Raw genomic sequence first — 27,818 nt, 5'->3', positions numbered from 1 at the left:
ACTATGTCGATGTACAGATAGAAGTTTTACCTTCACTTTTCCAATCGTGTACTCCAAAGAGGAATCTTCACAATCATCAACCAGGAACACCTCCAAAGGATCAGCAATTTCTCCAAGAATTGTGTCTGTTCCACGGCTGAAATGAAAGAATTTTGTAAAGAAAATAGCAAAGTATTCCCTCACCCTTACAAACAATTTGCAAAAACTAGAAAAGAGACAAGAAAAAAAAAAAAAAAAAAATTTAAATAAGCCAACTTACAGAAACCACATTGCATGGAATTTTTTCTCGCCATATTTATCCTCCCACATGTAAGCAACTCTCGCAATATACATTGGGAGTGAAGGATTAGCTGGTGTAACAGCAACACAATCAGAGACACGGACCTGAATGGAATTTTTTTAAAATGGTAAAAGCTATTAGGCTAATAAAAAATAATGTTAGGCTAGTACAAAATAATATGCAAAGAGTTATCTCCCTTGGAACCAAAAGGCGGGGAGGGGGTATTTATTTTGGAGGGAGATCAGCCATGAGAGTTTAACAAAAAATGCCTCACAAAAACATTAACATTTCACATCAGCAGTTTCTAAATTATCCTCCAATCTGCAATTTTTTTTTAACAAACTTGTTAAAATTCATACTTCATCTATTCAATATTTTGGTCATTAACTGGTGATAGTTAAAATTATTAGATATAATAAAAGCCAATATGACGAAAAGAGAGGGGAGCATCAGGACATAAAAGGCAAGATATAAAGGAAGAGTCAAAAGGAGAAAGCAAAGAGCTTTAATACTTACCTCATTACCATTAATGCTCACAGCTTCATAATAAGTATGGGTTGGTGTGGTTTTGATAGGTTCTCCAATCCATTCAAGTTTCGTCTGAAAGACATCAACAATTATAAATTTATTTTATACATTAGAAAATATATGCACATTTCGGTCTCATATTTTTGTTTCTTGTATTCAACTACAAGAAACAAATTTTACATGGAGTAAATATTAATATAAACTTGTATCTAACTGTAGAAAAATGTTCGCCATGGATCGCACGCAAGACCAATAGCCACACATGAAAACCAAGACATAATATTAATATTAGAAAGTAAAAAAAATCGTACTGAGCTAAAATAAAACAAAAACACTTGCAAAGTAATGCTATTTTTAAATATAAACAAAGTTTTTAACATCTCTTCTCGCATTCAGAATTTATTATCAAAAATGATTTCACAACAAAGTCTTAACATAATTCGATTGTTACACTGGTGAAGATTTGAAGAGTGTAATAATAAGAGTGACTTTATAAGGACATTTTAGGGAACTTCATCTGTATATTAACACTAGATATTCTGTTAGATGATTGGTATATATATATACCATATATTTCGGCATAGAAGGTGATCGTCAGATAAGACGAGGTACAGAATGGGAGCAAATTTTCATAAATTTATCATATATCACTTCTATTAGACGATTGCTAAATGACAAAACCATGTTTGTTTTGTCTAGGCTAGAGATTGCAACATTTGGTATTTTATGAAATATTGGTTTTTAAAAGATGATTTTTTTTTAACTTTAAGGGTTATCTTATATGCCAAAATATACGATGTGTGTGTGTGTGTGTGTATATATATATATATATATATATATATATATATATATATACATACATACATACATACATACACACACACACACACACACACAAAGTAGGAGCAATAATTATCCGATACAAAGCAAAAAGTGCATTAATTTTTATTACACGAAAACAAAAACAATAAAAAAAATGCTATTCTTATGTATTTTTATATGATAAATACAAATCTCATATCAAAAGTCATATATAATTACGCATTCACTAAATAATTACATAAATGTCATATCTAGGGTTCAAACAGTATCCAACACACACAAGAAAATAGTATTAGTTTTTAGTAATATCGCCTTTACTCGCCACAACAACTTCCAAACGTTTGGGATACTTCCTTACAAGATTGTTATAAATGTTAACTGGAATTTTATCCTACTCTTCTTGGCAAATTCGTTTAAGTTCTGTCAGATTCCTTGGATCTCTCTTTTGTAAAATCAACTACAACGTTTGGCACAGATTTTCAATTAAGTTGAGGTCAGGTGATTGATTTGGCCATCCTATCACCTCTATTTCCTTCTCCCGAAATCATGTAGTAGTTGCCTTAGTTGTGTGCTTGGGATCGTTGTCTTGCTGGGATATCCAACCATTAGGCAGATGATTTGAACATGCCTAATGGTTGAATCTCCTAGCAGGACAACGATCCCAAGCACATGACTAAGGCAAGTACTACATAATTTTGAGAGAAGGAAATAGAGGTATCAGGATGGCACCGTCAATCACCTGACCTCAACTTAATTGAAAATCTGTACCCAAAGTTGTAGTTGATTGTACAAAAGAGATCTGAAGAATCTGATAGAACTTTGTATCAGATATTATTGCACCCACTGTATGTGTGTATATCTATAAACAAAAATTGTTTCTCAGTCACCTCTATTTGCAAGGTGGGATAAGCCACAGTGTACATATTTTAAGCAGAGTAAATAATTTAAATGTATTTTTAACAGCAGAAAAGTCTTTTATGCTAACATTAGAATAAAACTTTCAAATTCTTTCACATTACTCTCAATGTTTTTCAATTTATAAATTTATTCAATTAAGTATTTGACTTCAAGAACTGAATACAAACAATAAAATTATAAATTGCCCTATTCCATTTTATTTATTTTAATATCAATTACAGTTGATTAAGCTTACAAAATTGTGAAATCATACATCCCTTATGAAGTGTTCATTAAATTTCTTTTAATTAACTTATATCGATTGCATTGATTCTCAGTTTATAATTGGTTTTAAAAAAGGACAGTTTTAAGTTTAATGTAAAATGATTAGCCATATTTGAGATTCTGAAAAGGAAATTACAATTTTTTGTAATCTTGTAAGACAAAAATAGGAAAAGAAAATCAAGACAATTTTGTTAATTTCATAGAATCATTTATTTTATATTTTTTTAAATTTAATACAATAACTGATTCAAGTAAATTATTAATATTTTTTTTTGTATTTATATATATATATTAGTTTTATTTTTTGGTAAAAATATGTTTATTAATATAAAAAGGATTTACTCTTTCAAAGTAAACATTTAAATAAGTAAAATCTGAATTTTTAATTAGTCTTAAAAAAATTATTTTAAAAATTCCTTAAAAAAAGTTAAGTGTTAAATCATAAATATACCTTTTTGTTCTTGCTGGCAGTATGTCGGCTTGGTTTGTTGGATTCGCTCTTCTGAAAATAAATATTTAAAAGCAGATTTGCTAGATTTAAATATTACAAACTTAAAATGTATTACTAGAATATTATTATTATTACTAGTAAAATATGCTGGTATATATAACAAATTACACTACCCACTGGTTGGTTTTATTTGATGGCAGTTGTATGATGAATAATGTTTTCTATAAATTGTATCATTCTCTTTCAGGTGAGTTTCTTCTAAGCAGAAAGTTTTGATGAGGAGTATTATTTCTTCAAGATAATTTTTTGGGGCCTCTTATGTTCCATTGTTTATATTTGCTTTGCAATGATTTATATTTGCTTGTCTTGGTTTGAATGAACAGCTACAGCAGGAACTGGAATACACTCTACTAAAGCCTGATGGTGCTTCTTAAGATACAGTTGACAGATCGATTTTTAAAAATGTTTTAATTAGAAACAATATTACATACTTAATTGTCATGCCGAAAAATAGTAACATATCCAAAAATTACAAAAAAATCATTGAGTAGAAATTTATTTATAGTTAAAAGTAATCTTTACAGAAAATTGGGTAAAATCGCATTGTTCTTAGACATTCTCATTTATTGTGGTTTGTTTCATTTGATCCACATTGAGCACATACAGAGTGACCTTTACAGATGTGTCTGTAATGTCGAAATTTTTGGCATTTGAAACATCTCAGGAGATCTGGGATGTATATTTCTACAGGTTCTATATTACATCTGATTATGATTTTTTTTTTTTTGTGGGATTTGGAGCAGATTAAATGTGAGAATATGTGTGGATATATCTTTTCATTATTTTTCCTTATTAAAATTATTTTATGGTTGGTAACTTCTTAATTACTCATTTATCTGGATTTCTTCAAGCGATAATTCTCTGCTTCTGATGACTCCCTTTGATTTAGTTTTTATGTGGTTTGTGTTCTTCACTTAATGATTGAACCATAGCCAGTGACTTCTATCATCTACTTATAGTAAAACTTATTTAATTTCTTTGTATTATATTTTGAGGGCGACATACTGTTTAGTATTTTCATTTTTTAATTAGTTTTGTTTTTCATCTTACATTAAGGCTTGAACTGACCAGCCGATTGATCTGATCAGATCTCTCCGACCTCCTGTCTAGCCTAGATAATGACCCACCAACAGAGCCCACCAAAGGAGAAGGGATGATGTCACATAACAACTAATATATAACTACACTACCTCACACTCCAAATTTAGCATTGAAAGATGGTATATAAGTTTGAAATAGTATACTAAACTGATTTTGGCATTAACAGAAGAAATAGTATAATTTCAGCTTTAGTCAGATTACAAATATCCATTAGTAATAGATTATAAAAAATATTGAACTTATACGGGGAAACTATTAAGATACTAGCAGCTTAAAAATCAAAAAGAAATATTAAAAGAAAATCACAACAAAAATGGACGTAAAAAACAATGCTTAAAAAAATGTTACCAAAGATAAAGACTAATTAAAAGAAAAATTAAAAGAAAAAGAAATAAAAACAAAAAATAAAAACAAAAAATAGGTGAGTGCAAAACAATTTCTTTTTACACAAATAAAAATATAAAAGATTCTAGTCACTAAAAACTGATTTTAAAAAATATCTAAGTTTTTACAAACCTTAGAAATGTTTTCATCATCGTCACTTTGGATTTCATCTTCATCTGCTTCAGCAACAGCCAAATTTGGACATCTGCATGAAAAGAAATAAATTAAATTTTTTTTTTTTTGCCAAATAAAAAACATACAAAATAACATTACAAACAATTACTGGTCTGTGAATAGAATAATCTTTTAGCAGCTTTATTATATATCATTTGCCCTACAGAAGTTTCAGACCACCACTCCCACAGTGCTCCATTTGTTTATTTACAAAGAGCTTTGTATTATGCTAAAGCAGTAGCAAGCTATACATATATTACACACACTTTTTAACCTATTAAAAATGGGCAAATGTTATAATCCATTGACTAGAAGTTTGGCATAAAGCACTTATTTTAAGAGTAAATGTGGTATTTTAGTGACTAACCCCTATTAATCCCTAAATATGCATGAAGAAGATACCACATTACTTAGTTCGCTATACCTTATAACAAAGACTATAAGAAATTTCAGCCAGATGAGCCCAGTAGTTTCTGAGAGAAAATGGAGTAGACAGAGAGACTTAGAGAAATATAAATATATTTTGATAATGGTATATGGAAAACTCAAAAGACTACAGTAAATTTCAGATAGTTTATTTCATCCATTCTTGACAGATTCTTCAGACTTATATCGATTTATATTGCTGAACATAAAAATGCACTCAGGCTATTCAAACTATTTGACAGGATGCTAGTTTATCACCATATTCCAAACACTGTATTCATACACTTGAAATGGGTTTTTCGCTTACAGCACCTGGTATTTCCAAACAGTCATTCACTTAAGTATTCATTCAGATACTAATGACAAAATTCATCCAGATACTAATGACAAAATTCATTCAGATACTAATGACAAAATTCATTCAGATACTAATGACAAAATTCATTCAGATACTAATGACAAAATTCATTCAGATACTAATGACAAAATTCATTCAGATACTAATGACAAAATTCATCCAGATACTAATGACAAAATTCATCCAGATACTAATGATAAAATTCATCCAGATACTAATGATAAAATTCATCCAGATACTAATGATAAAATTCATTCAGATACTAATGACAAAATTCATTCAGATACTAATGACAAAATTCATTCAGATATTAATGACAAAATTCATTCAGATACTAATGATAAAATTCATTCAGATACTAATGATAAAATTCATTCAGATACTAATGACAAAATTCATTCAGATACTAATGACAAAATTCATTCAGATACTAATGACAAAATTCATCCAGATACTAATGACAAAATTCATCCAGATACTAATGACAAAATTCATTCAGATACTAATGACAAAATTCATTCAGATACTAATGACAAAATTCATCCAGATACTAATGACAAAATTCATTCAGATACTAATGACAAAATTCATTCAGATACTAATGACAAAATTCATTCAGATACTAATGACAAAATTCATTCAGATACTAATGACAAAATTCATTCAGATACTAATGACAAAATTCATCCAGATACTAATGACAAAATTCATCCAGATACTAATGATAAAATTCATTCAGATACTAATGACAAAATTCATTCAGATACTAATGACAAAATTCATTCAGATACTAATGACAAAATTCATCCAGATACTAATGATAAAATTCATTCAGATACTAATGACAAAATTCATTCAGATACTAATGACAAAATTCATTCAGATACTAAAAAAATTTGTTAAAAATAAATTTATAATTATTGAATTTTCGACAAGTTTTGTTTTTTTAAATAGAATAACCATAACTGTCCAAAACTATGAGACCATTGGACATCTTTTGTATGGTCATAAAAAAACGCTTATAAGAGGTTGGTGGGATTGGATTAGCATTTTTTTTTTTTTTTTTTTTTTAGGAATAAGAGTTAGATTTTAAAAATCAAATCAAGAGTGGAATTTTTTTTTCTGCCAACTCCTCTGGTCAAAAAGAAGAAACCACCTCGCTGGTTCAATATTAATTTAACACATTCAAAGTGTAGATATTATTAACTTTTACATTAAGTGACCTTGTCTTTTGAGCCAATGAACACCAAAGCTTTACCTCACATTGTTCCCCAAACGGATGCAAATACCTACCGTCTATGGATACAAGATTGTTTCATTTTTCCAGAGCCTCCAAATTTGACCATTTCCTTGCAGGCTTTACATGTTCCACAATCAGGTTGTTGGCAAACCTGAAGGAAATAAAGAGAATACGTCAAATGAAATCCTTTGAGCACCCCCTCTCCTCATTAAACAGACCTACAATAAATAAGTTGATGTAAGAATTTTCATCATACATGTATATCATAATTAGACAAATATGATAAATATTTATTCACAATAAAATTCTCATAACAAATTGGGCATAAATCAAATTTTCAAAACAAAATGATATATAAAGAATGATATAATAAACCAAAACCTAATAATATTTTAATTAATATTTAAAACATATTTTAATATTTATTTAGATCTTGAATTTCACTTCGGCTACATGCATTAAGTATATGGATAACATTGGGTAGTTTTGTGATAAAGTGGTGTAACTATTTCGATTTTATTAATATTTTTAAAATATTTTAATACTATTTCAATTTTATTTTTAATATTCCAACACAAATTTATTTTTACTGAATATAAAGTATACAATTTTCAAGCTATTTTCAAGACAATTGCCAGGCTTTTTTCAAAATAATAGAAATAAGGCCTTTTCAAGACAAAGCTCAAAATTCAAGGCCTTTTCAAGCTTGTGCACACCTTGCTTAAACTAGACAGGACGTCTCCAGTGTTTGATGAATTCTATTTACAAGAAAAATATGTAGTTTTTTGAATGATGAGGAATCGGCACGACTAGAAACATCTAAAAAGAAAAATGAAAAAACAAAAAAAATGGGATAAAGGATAAGTTAGTAAGGCCTTTACAACTCTTGCTAATTATAGGCCTTCTACGGATTTCTGGTTTCTTTAATACTGAAAACAAGCCGGTAGAATAGGAGTGAGGTTTATTCGAAAGAAAATTCAGGTTGGAGTTGGAGAGTCTTAAATACAATTCGAGGAAGCCAAGTAGAAAAGGAGAATAGCAATTATCTTTGAGGATACCAGAAAATAAAGTAGGGACAAGATTCAGTAGAACTAGTTAGAACTTTTTTCCAGAGTTCCTAAAGGACCTTAGACCGTGCATACCATGTTTAGGCAGGGAACAATTACTCATATCTGGCTGTTCTAATTTACAAGCTCATGATGTGTACTCATCTTCCAGGATGCATTTTTGTTTTCTCTCAGATCTGATTTTAATCTTAAGTTGAACTATAGATGTAGATGAATATTGTTGCATATTCATATGCTTACAAAATATGCAAATCAAGTGTGTTATAGCACTCTAGAAACTAATCCCTTCTCAAAGGGTGAGAAGGAAAATTTCGGGAAGGTGGACCCCTGAGAATTCTGAATAAATGGCCTCTAGCAGTAAAAAAAAAAAAAAAAAAAAAAATTATTAGACTTCCTGTTTGCAATGCCATATCCGTACACAATTTGACTTCTAACAGAACTTTCCACTAGTTTAAACTTGAGTGGAAAAACAGTTTTTACTCCTCTTGCATTCTTCTTACATATCTGTACCTAATTATTGCTTATAAAAGTTCATCCAATTAAGAGAAAAGATAACTGAAAAATAATTTCTTTTTATAAGCCTACAAACAACCTCAATCAGGACAATAGCCTAAAGCATGTAAATAATTTTTATTTTTTTTAATAAAAAAAGCAAAACATATAACTTACTTCACAAATACCACAGCGTGTTCTTCTAACACTAGAACGCTGATCATCAATCTGTCCCTGGAACATACTGTCAAATATATTACGCACGAGAGGCGTGGTAGTAGCCATGGTTTGAGTATCTTTGCTTTTCACTTTAGGTTCTTGCAATTGCTTACGAAGGGCTCTCCTGAAATGCACAAAAACCATAACCATGGATTTTACATTAAGAATGGACACACAAATCAGGGGAGAAATTATCTTCACATGACGAGGTCTAACATGACATGCAAGGTTTATAACCAGTTGTAAGAATACAAATGACATGCTATACGGTAAACAATGAGTTCAGAAAGCATATATTCAGAAAAAGAGATATTTTTCATATATGTTTAAAATGAAAGTTTACAAAATAGGAAAAACAAAATGTTTGTGGATATTTTTTTAGAGTTCTTGTAAAAACAAAGGGAATTCATTAGTTGAGACACTGAAGTCTAAATCAATTAAGAACTGTGAGTTTCAGGAGTAAGGAAAATCATATTCAAAACTTCTCTGCTCATTAATTCATTGAAAGTTGTTTATAAGAGTTGATGTTGATTTGATTTCATATTAGTAAGATAATTAGTGAGAAGGATTGGAAATATTTCAATGGATTAAGTTTAGACAAATTTCCAAATGATAATAAGTCCATAAGTTGTGTGTGTCTGTGTGTTCATATATGTTTGTGTGTGAGTGGAGCAATGTTGCAGAGGGAAGCGCCTAAAAGAGGAGCACCCAGCAACACCAATACATACACTCAGATCAACTGGGTTCCACTAGTTTAATGAAGAAAATTTTTTTTTAAACATCATTTCAAATAAATTCAGAAAGTTTTCTGATTGGTCCAAAATATAATTATTTTTATTCTGGATAGCGTGTGTGTGTGTGCAGATGACATGTGCACAAATGCGTTTACGCACTTTGATTTTGTACGTCTATGTGTAACCATCGACTACTAGATAACATGATTTATTTAAAATTTAATATTAGGCACCAGCATTTATCATCAGCTTCTCAAACCTGAGTAAATATGTCAACTGATTTCACAAAAAAAACGTTTTTTTTCTTTTCATTTTATTTAATGAATCACCGCTTATAATGGGTAAAAAAAAAAAAAAAACACTTAAGAATAAGGGTTAATGAGATGAATAGATTAATAGGTGAATAATGAGGAATACCATGAGAGGATTGAAAATCTCTACATATTACCCAAAAGATAGTATGTATATATACACACACAAATATTTTTATGGACACTGGTGTTTAATGCTTATGCAAAAATTAATATAGGAAGTGAAGATTACTACCAGTCAAGAGATTCGAACCCGGTCACAAAGTCAGCTTTGACTCTGTAGGTTGGTATTCTACTTCCAGAAATTAACACAGAAATTGAGGGAAATTAAGTACCGATGAATGTCAAATCAGCAGGTATAAACAGTAAACTGTCAGAGAGTATTCATGGCAACAAAGTCTGAATGTTGCACTTGTTGCTTAGGTTAATCGCTTAAAATACTGTTTAATGAAAATGACAAGTTATATCAGCTGCGTCTTTTTTATAAACATTTTTCTAAGTTCTTCAAATAAAGAAAATGGGAAATATTTAAAATTCATAATCTTATTGATTTATTCATGGCAAACCTTTCAGCATCATGCATACTCTTATTTGTAGATTATATTTTACATATGTGGAAAACATGTAAATACCTTTTCCCTAACGTAACACCCGATAGTTTGATCAAGGATCTCATGCATGGCGCAGTGATAAGAAGGGCTTCATCATCATCTGCTGCTTCATCATAACTTTGCACCTAAAATGAAAATGTACAATAAAAAGTTTTAATATTTCCATTCACTTAGTTTCATTCTTTGATTAAAATCAAAAGAAAATAAATTATTTTATACAAATTAAAACTATTTGAATTCTGCATTGAGAAGTGGTGTGCATATTGTGTATCCTAAGGACCTTTTAAAATACTCCAAAGTTGGAATTTAGGGAAAATTTATTGATATTCAGAGCAAAATATTGAATTCAACTGCATTAATTTTTTAATTCAAAGTAATCACTTGTGTTTTATTCTATTTCCATATTTGTTAGATTTGTTACATTTGAGTCACTAATTTGAGATATAGCTGCAAGAATAAAAGTGCATTTAAATTTATCAGAAATTAAGACATTCAAATTATAAATCGACAATAGTTACATCCATAATATCTAACAAACCCCTAAGATAAAGTTATTCCTGCATTCAAAATTCTTAAATTCTCATGTATTAAAAGACTAAGATTTGGAAACTATTTCAATCTAATAATTTTACGCAGATTAAAATATTATCTTAAATAGTTATCATTTTATAAAAATTCGGTTTGATTAATAATTTAATGAATAACCTATAATTAAATATTTTAAATCATTTTTATTTATTTATTGTGGACTATTATCCTCATCTTCTAGTTGTTTCACGACATTTCAGCCAACTATTCCTGTGGCCTTCATCAGGTGGTTAACCGCGACGGGATAGGAATGCTAAATCTCCTAACTTTATCCTCAGCAATTACTGAAGCAAGAACTAGAAAGTGAGGATAATAGTCCGCAATGAAAAAAATGGATAAATAATACAAATTTACTCATCTCCAAAAAAGAAAAAAGTATAGGTTAAAAAAGAAATTAGAAAAATGGAAGCAAAACCATTTTAGGGCAACGCAAGGCAGAAACAGCATCCCAACAACCATGCAAAGTCACACTTTAAGTAAATAATTAATCTGAACCATAGCAAAGAGTCAAACTCACAAAAGGTTTTGTTACACAAACTTTATATTTTTGTATTAAGTTCAACGAATTGATTTCGATTTAATTTTGTTTCTTTTATTCGAAAATAATCCCAAGAATTCAACAACAGGAATATGAGTAGTCAATAACAAATAAAGCCAAAATCAAGATGACCTCTTCTCCTGATGCGTTTGGAAAGAGGGTAACAAAAACTTTTTTCCCTTAACACTAATCAGTTTCAACTAATAAAAAGTAAAAATTAAGAACAATTTGAGTGTGTATGTATGTAGGAGGGGGGGGGTGATGAAACAAAAGTTTCATAACTTCCTTACTCACCTCATGGTTTGAAGATTTTGCCTTCACAGCAAAATTAACATTCTCAATTTTTAAATTTGTCAGATGAGAGAAAAGGAAGGCAAGAAAAAAAAAACAGGAAAGGAGAAAGAAAAAAAAAATGAGAAAGAGAAGATTCAGCTAAGTTTTAAAAAAAAAAAAAACTAGATAAGTTTCTAGCGATTTAGCAGAAATTGTCTACCAATTAGAGAACTCATATCCATAGGAGGCAATCTAACAATTTAAGGAAAAATCCACTTTTTCTGTATAAAAGAAAAATGACAGAATTCCATCAAAAAGCATTGACCTTGCATCTCTGCAATAATTAAAAGGGGAGTGATTACTTACCTGATCAACAATAAATTGAGCATGTCGAAGCAATGTATCTTCAGTGAAAGCAGTCGTCACTCCATGAGGAGGAACGGTAATCTGGAAAGAAATAAAATCCGATATAGTATTATTCAGATTTTTGATTTAGCACAGACCCATCACAGAATATTTTACATTCGTAATAATAAAGACTTGTCACATGACTTTAGCAAACCAATGTTGTCATCAATAACCTTCTTTTTTTTTTTCTACAGAAATCAACATTTGATTGTGGGTGGTCAGTTCTTTTTTTTTTTTTTTTTTTTTTGTAGATTGTTGTAGAATATTAATAAAATATAGTTCAATTTAGTTCATTCCAGTTTGGAATAATTTTCAAATGGTCAACATCTTCAAAAAAAATAAAAACATTTTTTTTAATAAAATAATTATGTATCCGTCCATACAGAGTTACTTACCTTTGACTAACAAAAATGTTATGAGAATTTGCAACAAGTCTTTTCTAAGAAGCAGCTTTAATGAAATTAAAAATGTTGAATAATCACAATAAGATGCAAATATTTTATTTAAAATAAAAAAAGCTTTTCTTTAAGACGGATGAATATTTTACAAGTCAAAATTAATAAGAAACGTTTCAAATTTAAAAAAAAATGAATGATCTTTTTTTAAATACAATATTTTGCATCTTAACATGTTTTCAAAACAGTTTGCTTGATTATTCAATATTTAAAAAAAAAAAAAAAAAAGGTAACTTTTGTGAAAACTTTTTAAAGCATAATTAAAAATAAAATTGCAAGTAAAACACTACCAGACAACACTAGATAGGTATAGCTAATATATAATTGTAATAACAACATATGTATGTAAAATATTTAATTATTATGCAAAAGAATGTCAATGCTAATTGGGAATAATTTTCTCACCACTAATATTTTAAATGTAATTATCCACAAACATGCATTTTGTTTTACAACTCGTCAGTAAGGTTGAACCTAGCAAGATTCAAAACCAGGAACTTAAAGTTTGAATCCTGAAGCACTACCAATAAGCTAATTCCCACTAGTGTCTTCTGAGTGGACACTGTACTCCAAAAAAGGAAACAGTGCAACAAAAGATGGTTCAGCTGAAATAGGCACCAAAAGGTTGAAATAATCTCAAAGAGTTTATTGCAAAAATGTCAATTCATCATTACATACCATGTGACTAATCTTCCTTCTCAACTGAACTTAATTCTTGTCAGAGACTTCAAAATGTTTGCACCATTTCTGGTATTAGTGATAATTCTTTGATAACTTTGCATAAGAAAATGCACACTTTTAAATATTTAAGAGAAAAAAAAAATTAAATAAGAGAAAAAACATCTTAATTTGACACTTGCAATTGTGACGAGGCTAACGGAGGTGTGTTAGAGATGAAGTGGAATTGTTAAGTCAGAAGTTTCGGTCTACACAAAAATCTCCATCAGTAAATTCAATTACCTGAATTTTGTGCAAGAAATCCTCATAAGTTGCATCCAAGAAATGCTGTAAAAATTCAATAGCAATTTTTGACAAGAAAATCTTTTCTTTCATTGTGTCCATGAAAGGTGAATAGACTTCACTTGGGCTCATCAGAATGTAATCGGCATAAGCTGCAAAGAAATAAATGGCAAGTGTTAGGGTTCGTATAGTTGAAAAGGTTCGGGTGCTACTTTGGTTTGATACAAATAATAGATTACTGATCCTTCAGCTACATCTTGTTAAGTAATTAGCTGAAGTGTTGCACAGTCTGTTCTTTAAGGGTTAAGGTTAGGGTTCTAGGTTTTCATACCACACATTCTTTTGAAATCAATTAGAAGTGCTTTTCATGATCTTGTATCATGTTGATTGCAATATGAGGTGTAGATCACAACATAATTGCAAATATTACACTAAAATAGATTCAGTGTATGGAGATAACCAGCCAAAATGACAAAGTTTTTTTAAATCTTCATGGCAGAATCAAATGAAAGTTTTTATTTTTTTGTTTTCTAAATAAAATTAAAAAAAAAAAAATTTAAAAAAAAAGAAAAAAATTCTCTCCTTTCATTCTATGAGTCTCCTTTGACAGAAAAGGAGACCAATATCAATAAAGAAGGAAATAAAAGAGAGTAAACAAAAAAAGGAGTGAAAAAATGAAATAAACAAAAAAAAAATTAAATAAACATAAAAAGAAAAACAAAACTAAGAATGATGGAAAAAAACAAAAATACAGCCGAAATAAGGCAAGAAGGACAGAAATTGCATTTTTTAATTGCTATATTTTAGTTGGAATCAGCATTTGCATCTCACTGTTAAAGCAATAAATGGCATCGGCTTTAGAAAAATATTTGGCTCTAAGTTTTTCTTGTTTTTTTTTTTTAAATGAAATAGCAAAACTGAATGGCTGGCACAAACACATATTATAATCCCAAATGTTAAACTCATTTAATGCAATTAACCAGAGTAATAGTCTGATGAGATCTGAGATAAAAACAAGATTGCATTTTTGTAACTATTTAGTTTCTAATTTTTTTTTGTTTTTTACTAGCAGGCCGCCCGGCATTGGCCAGTCAGAAAATACATATTTTTTAATTAATGCGGATTTCTTATAAATAGAAATACCATATGTATTAAATGTAACATTAAATTCCTTTTAAAAAAAATGAAGTAATAAAAAATGGAAAGAAATGGAGACATGTGCATTTGAGTATTATGTTTTTTCTAAACAGTTCACTTCTTGTAAAAACAACACTCGAGCTGAGATCGAAACCAAAACCTTAAGACAGTAAATCAAGTACGATAACTATTAAACCAGCTTATCACGATTTTTAAAAAACGTTTTCAAACCTACATTTTCCTAACATAAAAAAAAATGTCATGTTTTACAATCGCACATGTGCAGTTGTGAAACAATAAACAGATAAAAATCTGGGCAAGATAAGCTGCTAGAAGCAGTTTATCTTGCTTTGACAGATTTCAAAATAGACTTCGTAGCCTAGTGAGGAATGCCGTTTTCTCTTCCCTGGAACCTCTTTCCCACAGAAGAGACGTGGCGAGCCTGTCTGTTTTATCGTTATTTTCATGGCAAATGCTTGTCTGAACTCCAATCTCTGGTCCCCCCGGCATGACTTTCACAAAAAACACTTGTCTAGCTGAAACCACTATCAATAATTTTCCCCACTCTTTATCTGTGCCTAAACCTAAACGTAGATTCCATGAACAAATCTTTCTTAGAACTGCACGTCTGTGGAACTGTTCCGTTTTCCTGCTTTCCAACTGACTACAATATAGATGTCTTCAAGTCCAATGTGAACAAATTCTTGATGAGCCGTTCTCTTAAGTAATCCAATTTACCAAATTTCCACTACTAACGATTAATATAACATGTTCTTTTTGACCACTGTATACTCATTAACCCTTACTCTCCAGTGACCTCCGGGCCTTGATAAGTGGTGATTCCTTTGTAAAAAAAAAAATTCAATAATCGCCCCTCCAACCAATTTTTCAATTTGCTCCCCCCCCCCACCTACGCAGCTCTATTTTCTGGGTAAAAACTGATTAAAAAGTCTTCCATATATCTGATTATCCTATAAACCAAATTTCAAGTCTGGATTAAACTTTGTTGAATATATAGGTTGAGAAGTGTCCTCACACGCACATACATTCTCACTTTAATATAACTTATTTACCATCACTGATTTAATTGAGCACTATTGGACTAAATACTGATAATATAATCTGTGACTTGTTGGTTTCATATTTGATTTCATATATAATTTCTTAAAACTTGATAATCATGTTTTTACAAGGATTACAAAGTCATAGTATAACTTTATAGAACCTTTCTTTCCTCTTCATTACATCATTCTATTCTTTTCAGTTTTCTTTCACCTTTTCTCCCACCATATAAAACATTAATATACAGATTAAATGTGCACGGTGACAAGCAAACAACATTGTTTTAGTAGTATATAGATCAACTTGGATTCTGTTATTATAAATAAAAAGGAAAAAACTGGTTACCAACCTGTGGTAAGCCCTATAAGAGAATTTTCGCCTCCATCAAAACCAGCTGTCCACCACTCATTGATGGGACCCATGTTCTTACATAGTACACCACCTGTCATATTGAATAGGCAAAAAAAAAAAAAAAAAAAAACATGAAAAAAATTGAAGGTTATAAAAATCAAGAACAAATCTCTTTAGCAAGATGTAATGTAATGGGTAAGTTACTAGTGTATGTATGATTTGCTTCTCAGGGCAGCGTTCACACATACACAGGTTATTAGGATCACAGGAACAGCAAGTATGCACTCAAATGTCATTTCAACCTGGTAGAAGAAAACAGGTGTTTGGAAGTTTTTCAGGTAAACACACCCAAAGATCCATGGTCAGAATGCAATGCCACTGGCAAAATATAAGCCTAATAAAAAGTCTTGTTTTTTTCGAACTGCTCTTTTCTTTGTATCCACTGTGTCCAACATGAATTCACGGTACTGGTATAGTTTAATCAAGACATTAAGAAATGAAAATATTGAAAGAAGTTTAAATTGTACATATCTGTTATGGAATGAAGTTCTCCCAAAAAAATTTCACTTAATTTCATCAAGTAGTTTTTTTTTTTTTTTTTTTTTTTTTTTTTTTTTACAGCAAAAAAATAATTTGTCATGATACTGAGCAAAAGGTTCGATTTTTAGATGGGGAGGCAGTGTCAGCGCTTTACATGGAGTTATCTCCCCATAACGAGTTTAAAAAATTCCAAGATGTCTATCTTCAACGCACTGTGATAAAAACATTTTTTCATTGTAAAAAAAAAAAAAATTTAAAAAAATAAAAAAATAAAAAAAATAAAAATCAATTTAAGTGAAATTTTTTTTTCAGAGATCTTCAGTTCAAAACGGATACATACAATCTACCCTTTTTTTTATATTTTCATTTTTAAATGTCTTCATTGAACTGTACAAGTGCTGAATTCACTCTTGGAGACAATCATGGAACAACTGCCTCGTTGACTTACAGAGTTGTAGTGAACGTGAGAGACACAACAGATGTTTGAACGCCTACATATTTTATTTGGTTGTGACTTGCGAGATATTAGACCTCCCCTGTTCTTGTATTGCACTTCATATTTTCTATCCTCAGTCAATGAAAAAATCCTTCTTGACTGAGGCATTTTTGGGGGCAGCTGGATTTTCTCATTAAGAAAACGATTTTATGTCTAAGTTTGCCTTTGTGGGGAGGTAATATTGTTTTTGTGAAAACAAAAAAAAATTTTTTAAATAGTGAAACTCACCTTCAGAACTGGGATTTTCATCATAAATTGGTTTGATAACTCCACTGAAATATAGTTCTATATTCTTCTCAATAAGACCAGTGTCAAATGAACAAAGATGTGTATTCTTGTCGTAAATGCTGGAATAAAAAACATTTTTAGAGAAAAGTAAAACAAACAAACTTAACCCTTGGGCTACGATGGTATTTTTACACACATTACCTACAATGGGTGTGAATTTTTTCACATCACAAAATCAAGTCTAGGGTCTTTGAAAAAGAATTTTTTTTATCAAAAAACAATACATTCAAACATGGGTTTAATTCAATGATTAATGCAAAGAAGAATTCCATAGTCCTTGAAGACACCATTGCTGCAGTTGTTTGTAATAGAAAACTAGGTGTTAAAAAATTAACAGCTAGCGTAGCCTAAGGGTTAACAATTGGAGAGAAAAAAAAAGGTGAAAAATATATTTTTATATATATATAAACCATATAGGGAGGGTTATCTGGTTATCTAGTATTAAGATAGATCAATGTATTTATTTATATATGGTGCTGCTTTGAGACAAATATATATGAACACAAAACTTGGTGATAATAAAAATGTACTCGTTTTCTATATGCTTGATTAAAACTATAAAATCAATTTTTCTAATATATGCTAATCAAAAGCATGCATGCAACTAAAATCTTGTTGCTCATTCCAATACAATAAAACAAAGATTTTGTTTCTTTCAAATTATTCCTCTTCTTGCCAAACAAATAGTCTGCAAAAATTTCTATTTCCCTCAACAATGGCTGACATATCAACATTTACTTCATTTCTTTCTACCAATTTCTTATGCAGGTTTTCTCCATTCACAATTATTAAAATCACCCAGATTTCTCATTCTATTTTTTTCCTCAGAGTCACTGATATTTTTTTTTTTTTACCTACGGATATTCCACCCCAGCTACCCTTAATCACTCCAGACACACATGCTTTCCAAAACATAATCCTCATTTTTCCACCCGACCCTTTCTTCACATGTATTTTATTTATAAATATTATTCCATTTTTGAGCTCTTTAATCAGTCAATAAATAAACTTCAAACAAACCAGAAGCAAAATATTTATTCTTCTCACATGGTCTGCTCATTGAGATTTTGTTTTATGATTATCTTTTGCACTATTTATTTTTCCTATACATTCTATAACTTATATTATAAAATTATGTTTATTTGTGGCAATTAAACTAGAGGTTTTCAGAATATATTTTTAAAATAGCCTTATATTATTTAAAAGCTCAGGATAAAATAAATTTTGTAAATTTGTTTTTTAACAGTTTCAAAATTTTATTGAATTTCGTTTTAAAATAATAACCAGCCAATCATTTGTTTTAAAAAACACACAAGACTGTTTGATTGATTGATTGATTGATTGGTTTTACGGCATATCAACCTATGTGGTCATTTAATGCCGGAGTCTTTTTTTTTTTTTTAACTTTTTTTATTGGGAGGGGGGGGAATGACTTTTTCAGCCTTTCCTCCCTTTTTTTATAAAATTGAACTAAGAAATTAAATGTTGTATTTATACATGGATGTGTATATTTGGATGACTTTAAATTTCCTTAAATTTTCTTATATAAATTTACTTTCCTTAGGTATGCTAGAATATTTGCTGAGTTGACCTTTTCAAAAAGGTCTTCCATATTGCTTTCTGTATAATATAATTTTCTAGTTGGGGCAAGGTCATCACACCCAACTAGGATACGTTTTACTGTGAGTGTCTCCTGGCATGGGATGCACTCTGGCGCCGATTCTCCATTTAGTATATAAGAATGAGTAAAGTTGGTGTGCCCTATGCGCAGCCGAGTCAGTATCACATCTTCTCGGCGTGATCTCTTGATGTCCGGACATCGTTCCTTAAGTTCAGGTTTGATTGAGTATAATTTGTTGCCCTCTTGCTGACTCCACCGCAGTTGCCATTTTTCCTGTATGTATGCTTTTATCTGGGGTCTAAGATCAGTATGTGGAATCTTAAAATTGTCAGTTGGAAGGTGAGAAGATCTTTTTGCAGCTGTATCTGCCCTGTCATTGCCTTTGATCCCCACATGGCTGGGGATCCAGACAAGAATAATGTTTTTAGTAGTTGAAAGGATATTGATTTTTTCTATTAATTTTGTTGTTAGTGGATTTTCTTGTTTTTGATTTTGTATAGATAATAGGACTGATAGAGAATCTGTGAGAATGATGAAGTTTTTGGTGGTTTCCTCTGAAATTATGTTGAGTGCTAGATCGATAGCTATAGTCTCTGCAGTGAATATAGATGCTTCATTTTGAAGATTTCTTTTCATTGTGGTTTTATGGTACGTTGCTGCACATCCAGTGTGATTGTTGCTTTTAGACCCGTCTGTGTAGATAAAGGTGTAGTCTGAATATTGTAATTTTAAATGTTGAAGTTCGTCGTGGTATTCAATAGGGTTTGTGGTAGATTTGGACTTTTTGTTTAGGTTGAGTTTTATTTCAACTTGTTTCATGGTCCATGGGGGTGTTTTAGGCAGTATGAAGTTGTGAATGCTGGAGATTGGAATTTTCGATTCTTCAATGCTTTCCTTCATTCGGAGCCCGAACGTTTTGATAGTTTTTCTTCTCATGTTAAAGAGTTCTTCATATTTAGGATAGAAGGTACATTGGTATGCAGGGTTGTTTGGGCAAGACTTCAGTTTCAGTAAGTATTGAAGGGCTAACTTTTCTCGCCTTAGATCTAGTGGGGGTTCGTGTGCTTCCGTGTATAGACTGTTCACGGGGGAAGTTCTGTATGCTCCTAGGGCCAATCTTAGGCCAGTATGGTGAATAGGGTCTAGGCTTTTTATATATGATGTTCGGGTTGATCCATATATGAAACAACCGTAGTCTAGCTTTGAGCGGACTAGTGCTCTGTAAAGTTTAAGGAGTGTTTCCCTGTCTGCACCCCAATCGGTATGTGCTACCACTCTCAAAAGATTTACAGTTTTGTTACATTTTTTTTTCAGATAGTTTATGTGTGGGATGAATGTTAACTTTTTGTCAAATAAAATCCCTAAGAATTTGTACTGGTCAGTAACTGGTATGGGCATTCCTTCCATGGTTAGGACAGGATCATTATGCATGTTCTTTAGTTTGCAGAAATGCATGCATTTCGTTTTTCTTTTGGAGAATCTAAATCCATTCTCTTCCGTCCATCTCATTACTTTGTTTAAGCACAATTGAAGCTTCCTTTCTATTATAGATATATATCTAGATCTACAGCATATTAGGAAGTCATCCACATATAGGGAGCAATCTACCCCAGGGTTAAGGTTTTTTACAATGTTGTTAATTCGGATACTGAACAGGGTCACTGACAGTATACTCCCTTGAGGTACTCCATTCTCTTGTTCTTTCAAGTCCGAGAGAGCTGTACCAACCTTTATTCTGAACCGTCTATTTTTTAAAAAATTTTCAATAAAAATTGGCATTCTGCCTTTTAGTCCAAGCGCCTTCAGATCCCTTGTAACACCGTACTTCCACACAGTATCGTAGGCTTTTTCCATGTCAAAAAACACTGCTGTTAAATGTTCTTTCCTTACAAAGGCTTCTCTGATGAAGGTTTCAAGTCTGACTATGTGGTCTATTGAACTTCGGTTTTTCCTGAATCCTGTTTGAAATTCTGTAATAAGATTCTCTGTTTCCAGGAACCAGATTAGTCTTTTGTTTATAATCCTTTCCATGGTCTTACAAATGCAGCTTGTTAGAGCTATTGGCCTGAAATTCAATGGATCTGAGACGTTACTTGATTGGGATTGGATGTTTGAGTTTTCAGATTTGGGGATTGGTATTATTGTGGCCTCTTTCCAGGTCTCGGGTACGTTTCCACTGGACCATATAATATTGAAAATTTCAAGTAGGTATTTCATTGAGGCTTCTGGAAGTTTTTTGAGGATTTCATCGGGCCCTGTAGCTGTGTCATGGGATTTGGTTAGCGATTCTTTTAATTCAGGCAAGGTAAGAGGTTGGTTGTATTTTTCAGTATTTTGTGATTTAAATAGAATTTTCTTTTTCTCTTCCTTTTCTCTAATCTTTTTGAATTTCTCTGTCTGTCACATGATGAAATTTTTGATAAATTATCTGCCAGGTTATTGGAAATGTCTTTTTGATCGGTGTATATTTTGTTGCCTTTAGAGATGTGGGATATTGTTGTACTACTACACTTTCCTTCTATTTTCCTCATCATGTTCCAAACTGTTTTCGCCTTGGTATTCACATTAATTTTGGATATATAATTTCTCCAGGTTGTTCTTTTGGATTCCTTTATGATTCGTCTGGCTTTTGCTCTGTTGTTTTTGAAGAAATCCAGATTTTCGCTTGTTGGATACTTTTCGAATTTTCTCAAGGCAGCTCGTCGAGCTCTGATGGCTTTTCTGCATTCTTTTGTGAACCAAGGTTTGTTGTGTTTGTTGGTTTTGGTTGTTTTCGGTATGGTATTATTTGCTATGTTTGTGAGTGTTTTAATGAAGTAGTTCAAATGGTCATCTTCATCATTCTTTTCAATAATTAATTGGTTTTTGCACTGTTCCTGGAAGTCTTCCCAATCCGCTTTATGTAGGTTCCATTTGGGTGTTTTTTGTTCAGTGCTAGTGCTTAGACTTTCCAGGATGATTGGGAAATGATCACTCCCACAGGTGTCATTGTGTACTTTCCAGTCATAGTCCATATATATGGAAGGATCACATAAGGTAAGGTCAATGGCGGTGAAAGTACCTGTTGCTGGGTACATATAGGTGTAGTTTTGATTATTAAGGAGGCATAGATTATTTTTATTTATTATGTTTTCTATTTCTTTTCCTTTTTTATTTGTTTCTTTACTTCCCCATATTACATTGTGACTGTTGAGATCTCCTAGTAGAAAAAAAGGTTTAGGGAGTTGTTTTATTAATTGAGTTATCTCAGTTTCGTTGATTGTATCTTTTGGAGGGATGTATATTGAGCAAAGTGTTATAGTTCTATGTAGAGTCACTGAAACTGCAATTGCTTGCAAGTTTGTGTTTATATTTATTTGTCTTTGAGGGACTTCATTCTTAACAAGTATTGATGTGCCTCCAGAAGCTCTGTCCGTATCTTTATTTATGTAGTTGTAAGATGTGTAGTGTTTTATGTTGATGGTATTATTTTCTTTCAGAAAGGTCTCCTGTAGACAGACAAGTGCTGGGCTCATATTTGTTATTAATAATGTGAGTTCATTTTGATTTGCTTTTATCCCTCTGATATTCCATTGTAATATTTTGTTCATCATTTGGAATTGTGTTCAACTTCCATCGTCTCCAATCCCTCAAATCTATTTTCTGTCGGAGTCCCTGTTCGAGATATAGATCGGGATCTTTCTTTTCCTGTTTTTGTTTGTTTTTTTTTTTTTGTCTGGGGGGATTTTTGATTCTTTTCTGGCTTGTGATGTGTTTGATGGTTGTTCGGTTGTTTTTGTAGAAATGGTTTGTGGTTTTGTTTCTTTTTGTGGTTCAGTAGTGTCTTTACTTAATATTATCCTTGGATTGGTTGCAGACATTGCACTATTCATTTTCCTCATTTCTTCTAATAGTTCTTTCATTTCCTTTATTAGTTTGCTTAGGACATCAATTTTCTTGTCATTTGTATCCGTTACATGTATATGACCATTTTGATTGTTGATTGGATTAGTTTTTTTTGTTGCATCTGCATATGTTTTAGTTTCGATGATTTTCCTGGCCTCTGGGTAGGATATATTCTTTATATGTTTTAGTTTGGTCACTTCTTTTTCTCTTTTCCATATTTCGCAATATCTAGAGCCAGCGCCATGGTTTCCCAGGCAGTTGGCACACTTGAAATCTTTTCTGCAGTCAATGTGTGGGCCACTTTCTCCACATCTTCCACACACTGGTAATCGTGTGCACCGATCTTGATGGTGTCCAAACTTTTGGCACTTGAAGCATTGGAGGGGGTTTGGAATATAAATTTCTACATTTATTTTCATATATCCGACTTTCACTTCTTTGGGTATGGTGAGGGAATCGAAAGTTAGTATATATGTATTAGTATCGATTTTCTCACCGTTTTTTTTAATTTGAACTCTGCGAACATCTAACACATTCTGTTTCTGTAAGTTTGTCCGGATTTCCTCCAAGGGACAAAGTGCAAGTTCGTGGCTTTTCACTACTCCTTTGCAGGTATTTAGGGTTGGATGTCTGTAGCATTTGACTTTGATGTTTTCAAATAATTTTAGTTTCAATATTTCTTTAGTTTGTTCTTCGTTATGGGTTTCTATTAGTAGGCTGCCGTTAAATTGTTTTTTAATAGACTTTGGTTTTAGAGTTTTAAGATTTTTTTCAATTTTAAAAGGTGATAGTTTGCTCAAAGGAGTTTCCTCCATTGATTCTATTACTACGAATGTTGAGTTCCTTGGTTTTATCGTCTCTTCGTCAGAGCTACTGATGTCAGAGACATCAGAGTGGGTTCTCTTTGGGTGGTTGGGTGATTTTTGGGAGGAATAAGCCATATATTTTGTTTTCTTTTTTCGTCATCTTTGTTCCCCACCCACCTCGGAGTCCTATTTGGGAAGAGCCTGGGGGGAAACCCATTCGCCCAGCCTCTACAGGGATACAATGATGATATAACCGACTTTGGTGGTATCATAATGATTATCTGTTCTCTCTTGATATTGCTATGGGATCTGTAGCAATCCTGAGGGGTTTACAGCCTCGTCATCGATATTCACACCTAATCGATTGACCCTCAGCCACCGCTTTCCATCATATATTAGGGAGTAGGGTTATTTGTGGGAGAGGGGGGATGTGTTGTATTAGTAGTGGGTTTTTGGAATGGGCAATATATGGTGGGGCTTGGCGTGACTGGCCGATTGGTCGGATCGGGCCTCTCCGACCGCCCGTCTAATCGAAGTAAGGGCCAAAGTAATGTGTTGCGGTGCCTAAACTTCTATGTATCCTGGTTTAGGTTCGCTCAATCACCAGGATCACGTCCTAAGACTTTACGGGTAGCAACCCACGGCTAACTGGTTGCCCCATTGAGGGATTTTTACCCTCTGCAGGGGGACAGTCGGTTTGTTCTCATGCCCTACCGACAGGGCAAAAAAATAAATAAATAAATAGATAATTTAATAGAATATATTTGTTTTCTTTTTCTTTCTTTTTGGTCAGGGTGGACCTGGGAGCAATGGCAATTAAGAGGTGGCTCCACACTCCCCAAGCCCGTAAGCTGGACCTCACCATCGGATGTAGTTTAAGGTCATATCCAGGACCGGGAGTAAGGAAAAAATAAAATAAAAAGGGGGTGGGGGGAATAGGCTGTTGTTTTTGTTTTTGGTTTTGCAGAACATAATTAAGTTTTACAAAAAAGATCAGAAAACAAAAAAACGTCAATGTAGGTGCATTTCGTCTCAGGAAGCCACAGGGCAGCCTGATCTGGTAGCACCAGACACACAAGACAATTTTCTCTTGAAAAATTGTTTTTAACTGTGAGTATTGTTACTTTTTCTTTTTACAAATGGCATATGGGCAAGTATGCATTGTCATTCCTTTCTTTTTTATTTTTAAGAACATTTTTAATTCTTTGATGTACAAGCTATTTTGTCATTTATTCATTTTACAAAGAAAAGAGCCTACAGACAGACACGTTTTTGTTATTGTTGTGCATTATTTAATTTTTTTTTCAGGGTTTCTGCGATTCATCCCTTTACAGAATTGTCAGGCTAAAATGGTGCTATGATATATACATGTGGTATTTAGTCTAGCTAGCTAACCAATCAAATTTTTTGTTATTCCTTACCACGGTTAATTTTTTTCATTAACCAATGTCAAGGCTTCTGTCAAATGTTCAACTGACTTTTACTTCCTCTTTGTTTGTTCTATTTTGTATAGGAGTGACTCAACCTTTTTTTTTTTTTTTTTTTTTTTTTTTTTTTTTTTACATAGTACATAAAATATCTCCCAAAACAGGATGAAACATGTATTATATATATATGTGTGTGTGTGTGTGTTAAATTCTTAACTATTTCATCAAATGGATCTCATAAATGATCTTGTAAATTTTCATTCTTTACCATTATTTCTGCAATCACCTACATACCATATTTATTATAATTCCCATGTGTAGCTACAGATGCTCAAGCTTTTTTTTTTTTTTTTTTTTACACAGTGATCACCACTTATCAAGGCCCGGAAGCCACTCAGGGATAAGGGTTATTGCAAGTACATTAAGTTAGTGAGGAGATTTGCTGAAGTGTTTACTTAAGGGAGCGGTTCATTAGGAATTTGTTAACATTGGACTTGAAGACATCCAAGTTGTAGTCTGGAGGGAAGCAGTTCTAAGAAAGAAGCTTTGTTCATGGAATCCGCGTTTTGATTTAGGCACAGATATAGAGTGGGGGAAATTTTTCACAGTGGATTCAGCTAGACGGGTGTTTTTCACGAAAGATTGGCGAGGGGGGACCAGAGATTGGAGTTCAGACAAGCATCTGCCATGGAAATAACGATAAAACAAGGACAGGCTCGCAACGTCTCTCCTGTGGGAGAGAGGTTGCAGGGTAGAGAAAAGGGCATCCCCCACTAAGCCACGAAGTCTATTTTGTACTCTGTCAAGGCAGGATAGGCTGTTTTTAGCAGCTCCTGCCCAGATATGGCAACAGTATTCCATCCTTGGACGTACTTGGCTTTTATATAGATAGAGAATTGCATCAGTAGTGAGATATCTTCTGGAGCGGTAGAAGGATCCCACCATCTTTCCAGCGACCTTGACAACAGACTTGATGTACGTGTTCCATTTCAGATCAGGAGTAAAGGTCAAACCCAGAAGCTTGTCAAAACACGGAGCCTCACCCAGACGAGAGCCATCCATCACAATTGATGCCAGCTGGGGATCAGAGCTTAGATACAATATTCTACATGAGGTCTCATAAGTTTTATATATATATATATATAGACGAAATAACATGATGATTAAAAAAAAAAAAAAAAAAAAATGAAAATAAAGGCTAGCTAACCCGGTTTTGTTCCTCGCTAAACAGAGCTAAATCGAGCAAAATTATGACTAAAAAAATTTTTTACATGAATATGGCAGGGGAGAAAAAAAAAAAAAAAAGCTGGGAAAAAAAATTACATAGAAATTAAGTCCTAAAAGATTTTCTTTTTGCTTGCAAAGAGAAGATCTCAAGGACTTAATAAAAATGATTTCTAGATTTTTAGATGAAAGAGTGAGTGCGACTTACTCAAGATTGTAAACATGTCAGCACTGCATTTTATTTTTTTTTATTTTAATCATGTTAATTGGTTTATAATTAGCCATAATTAAATATTTTACCCCAAAAAAACATTTTTTTTAAATATATATTTACAAGGTATATAAATCTGTTTAAATAGAAATTTTCATCATCGAATGAATCATTTTATGTTTTTCACATAAACGAGAAAATATGATTAAATTATACTTTCAAATCATGTTCGACAATTACTATTTTTTTTTCTTGCTGAATTGGCTTTCAAATTTGTTCAGCTTGTTCCAATATGTAAAATGTCAAATTTATTGCTTTCAGATTATTAATAAAATTGTATCTAATTTTAACACAATCAGAATCAATCAATTTTCCATGTTAAATGGGCAGAACAATTTGGTTTCATGCTGTGTCTAATGTTAATTGCTTAGTAGTAAACTGTTTAAGTCCACACCATCTTGAATTTAAAGTGTGCTGATCATTCTGAGATAAAACTGATCGAAAAACAATAACAGTTATTGTTACAGTTCATTTGCTTATTAAAATTTTCAGAACGCGGTGAATTATGGATTATTTGGATTACTCAAACTATTGTTCTTATCTTGAGTGTTATTTACACAACCTTTCGACCAATGTAACCTTCGACCTTCAGTCTGGAAGGAACCGTGACATAATGGATAAAGTACTGGGTAAAATTCAGTTGTAGCAGTCTTTTGGGGGGAGAAAGTTAAATTCGAAGTGTAGGCAATACTCAGAATACAATTACGAATTACTTAAGACTTTTACTTGGTCATGGCTGACAAAAAAGAAAGCATGCTACTCTTGTGGATTAAAATAAAGGGTTCTGTTTGAAATTCTATGCAGATTCCAGATCATACAAATTTTTTTTCTGGTCTTAATCATAGAATTATTTCTAAATTATTATTTCATTTTATAATTTTTACACACCGATGCAAGAAGCATATGCCATTGCATTGCTAGAATTATTTTCAAATGTTAGACAACTGCAACAAACAAATGAATGCAAATTTTTTAAACTTCAAATTATAATTAATTATTAATTACTTTAAAAAAATACAACTATATAAATTCAACAAAAATACTTAGT

At 31.7% G+C, this 27,818-nt stretch overlaps 1 protein-coding gene across 3 annotated transcripts in view; it reads right to left on the bottom strand.

Moving 5' to 3' along the window:
* The window catches only part of LOC145239845 (DNA (cytosine-5)-methyltransferase 1-like), a 109,424-nt gene that overhangs the window by 41,321 nt on the left and 40,285 nt on the right, over positions 1–27,818 (bottom strand). For all 3 annotated transcript variants that reach the window (XM_080103394.1, XM_080103396.1, XM_080103395.1), the window contains exons 10-21: positions 17,477–17,595; positions 16,211–16,303; positions 13,663–13,814; positions 12,206–12,286; positions 10,462–10,565; positions 8,743–8,908; positions 7,060–7,157; positions 4,941–5,013; positions 3,264–3,314; positions 797–880; positions 260–384; positions 31–136 (exon numbers count right to left, since the gene is read on the bottom strand). In XM_080103394.1, coding sequence (XP_079959520.1) covers positions 31–136; positions 260–384; positions 797–880; positions 3,264–3,314; positions 4,941–5,013; positions 7,060–7,157; positions 8,743–8,908; positions 10,462–10,565; positions 12,206–12,286; positions 13,663–13,814; positions 16,211–16,303; positions 17,477–17,595 — 1,252 coding nt within the window. The remainder of the gene's footprint in view (positions 1–30; positions 137–259; positions 385–796; positions 881–3,263; positions 3,315–4,940; positions 5,014–7,059; positions 7,158–8,742; positions 8,909–10,461; positions 10,566–12,205; positions 12,287–13,662; positions 13,815–16,210; positions 16,304–17,476; positions 17,596–27,818) is intronic.

This window comes from Euprymna scolopes, chromosome 19 (assembly GCF_053919585.1).
Source record: "Euprymna scolopes isolate OS-2025 chromosome 19, ASM5391958v1, whole genome shotgun sequence".
Classification (NCBI taxonomy): Eukaryota; Metazoa; Mollusca; class Cephalopoda; order Sepiida; family Sepiolidae; genus Euprymna; species Euprymna scolopes.
Note: the sequence above shows the minus strand (reverse complement) of the source record. Positions and strands in the feature narration are given on the sequence as shown.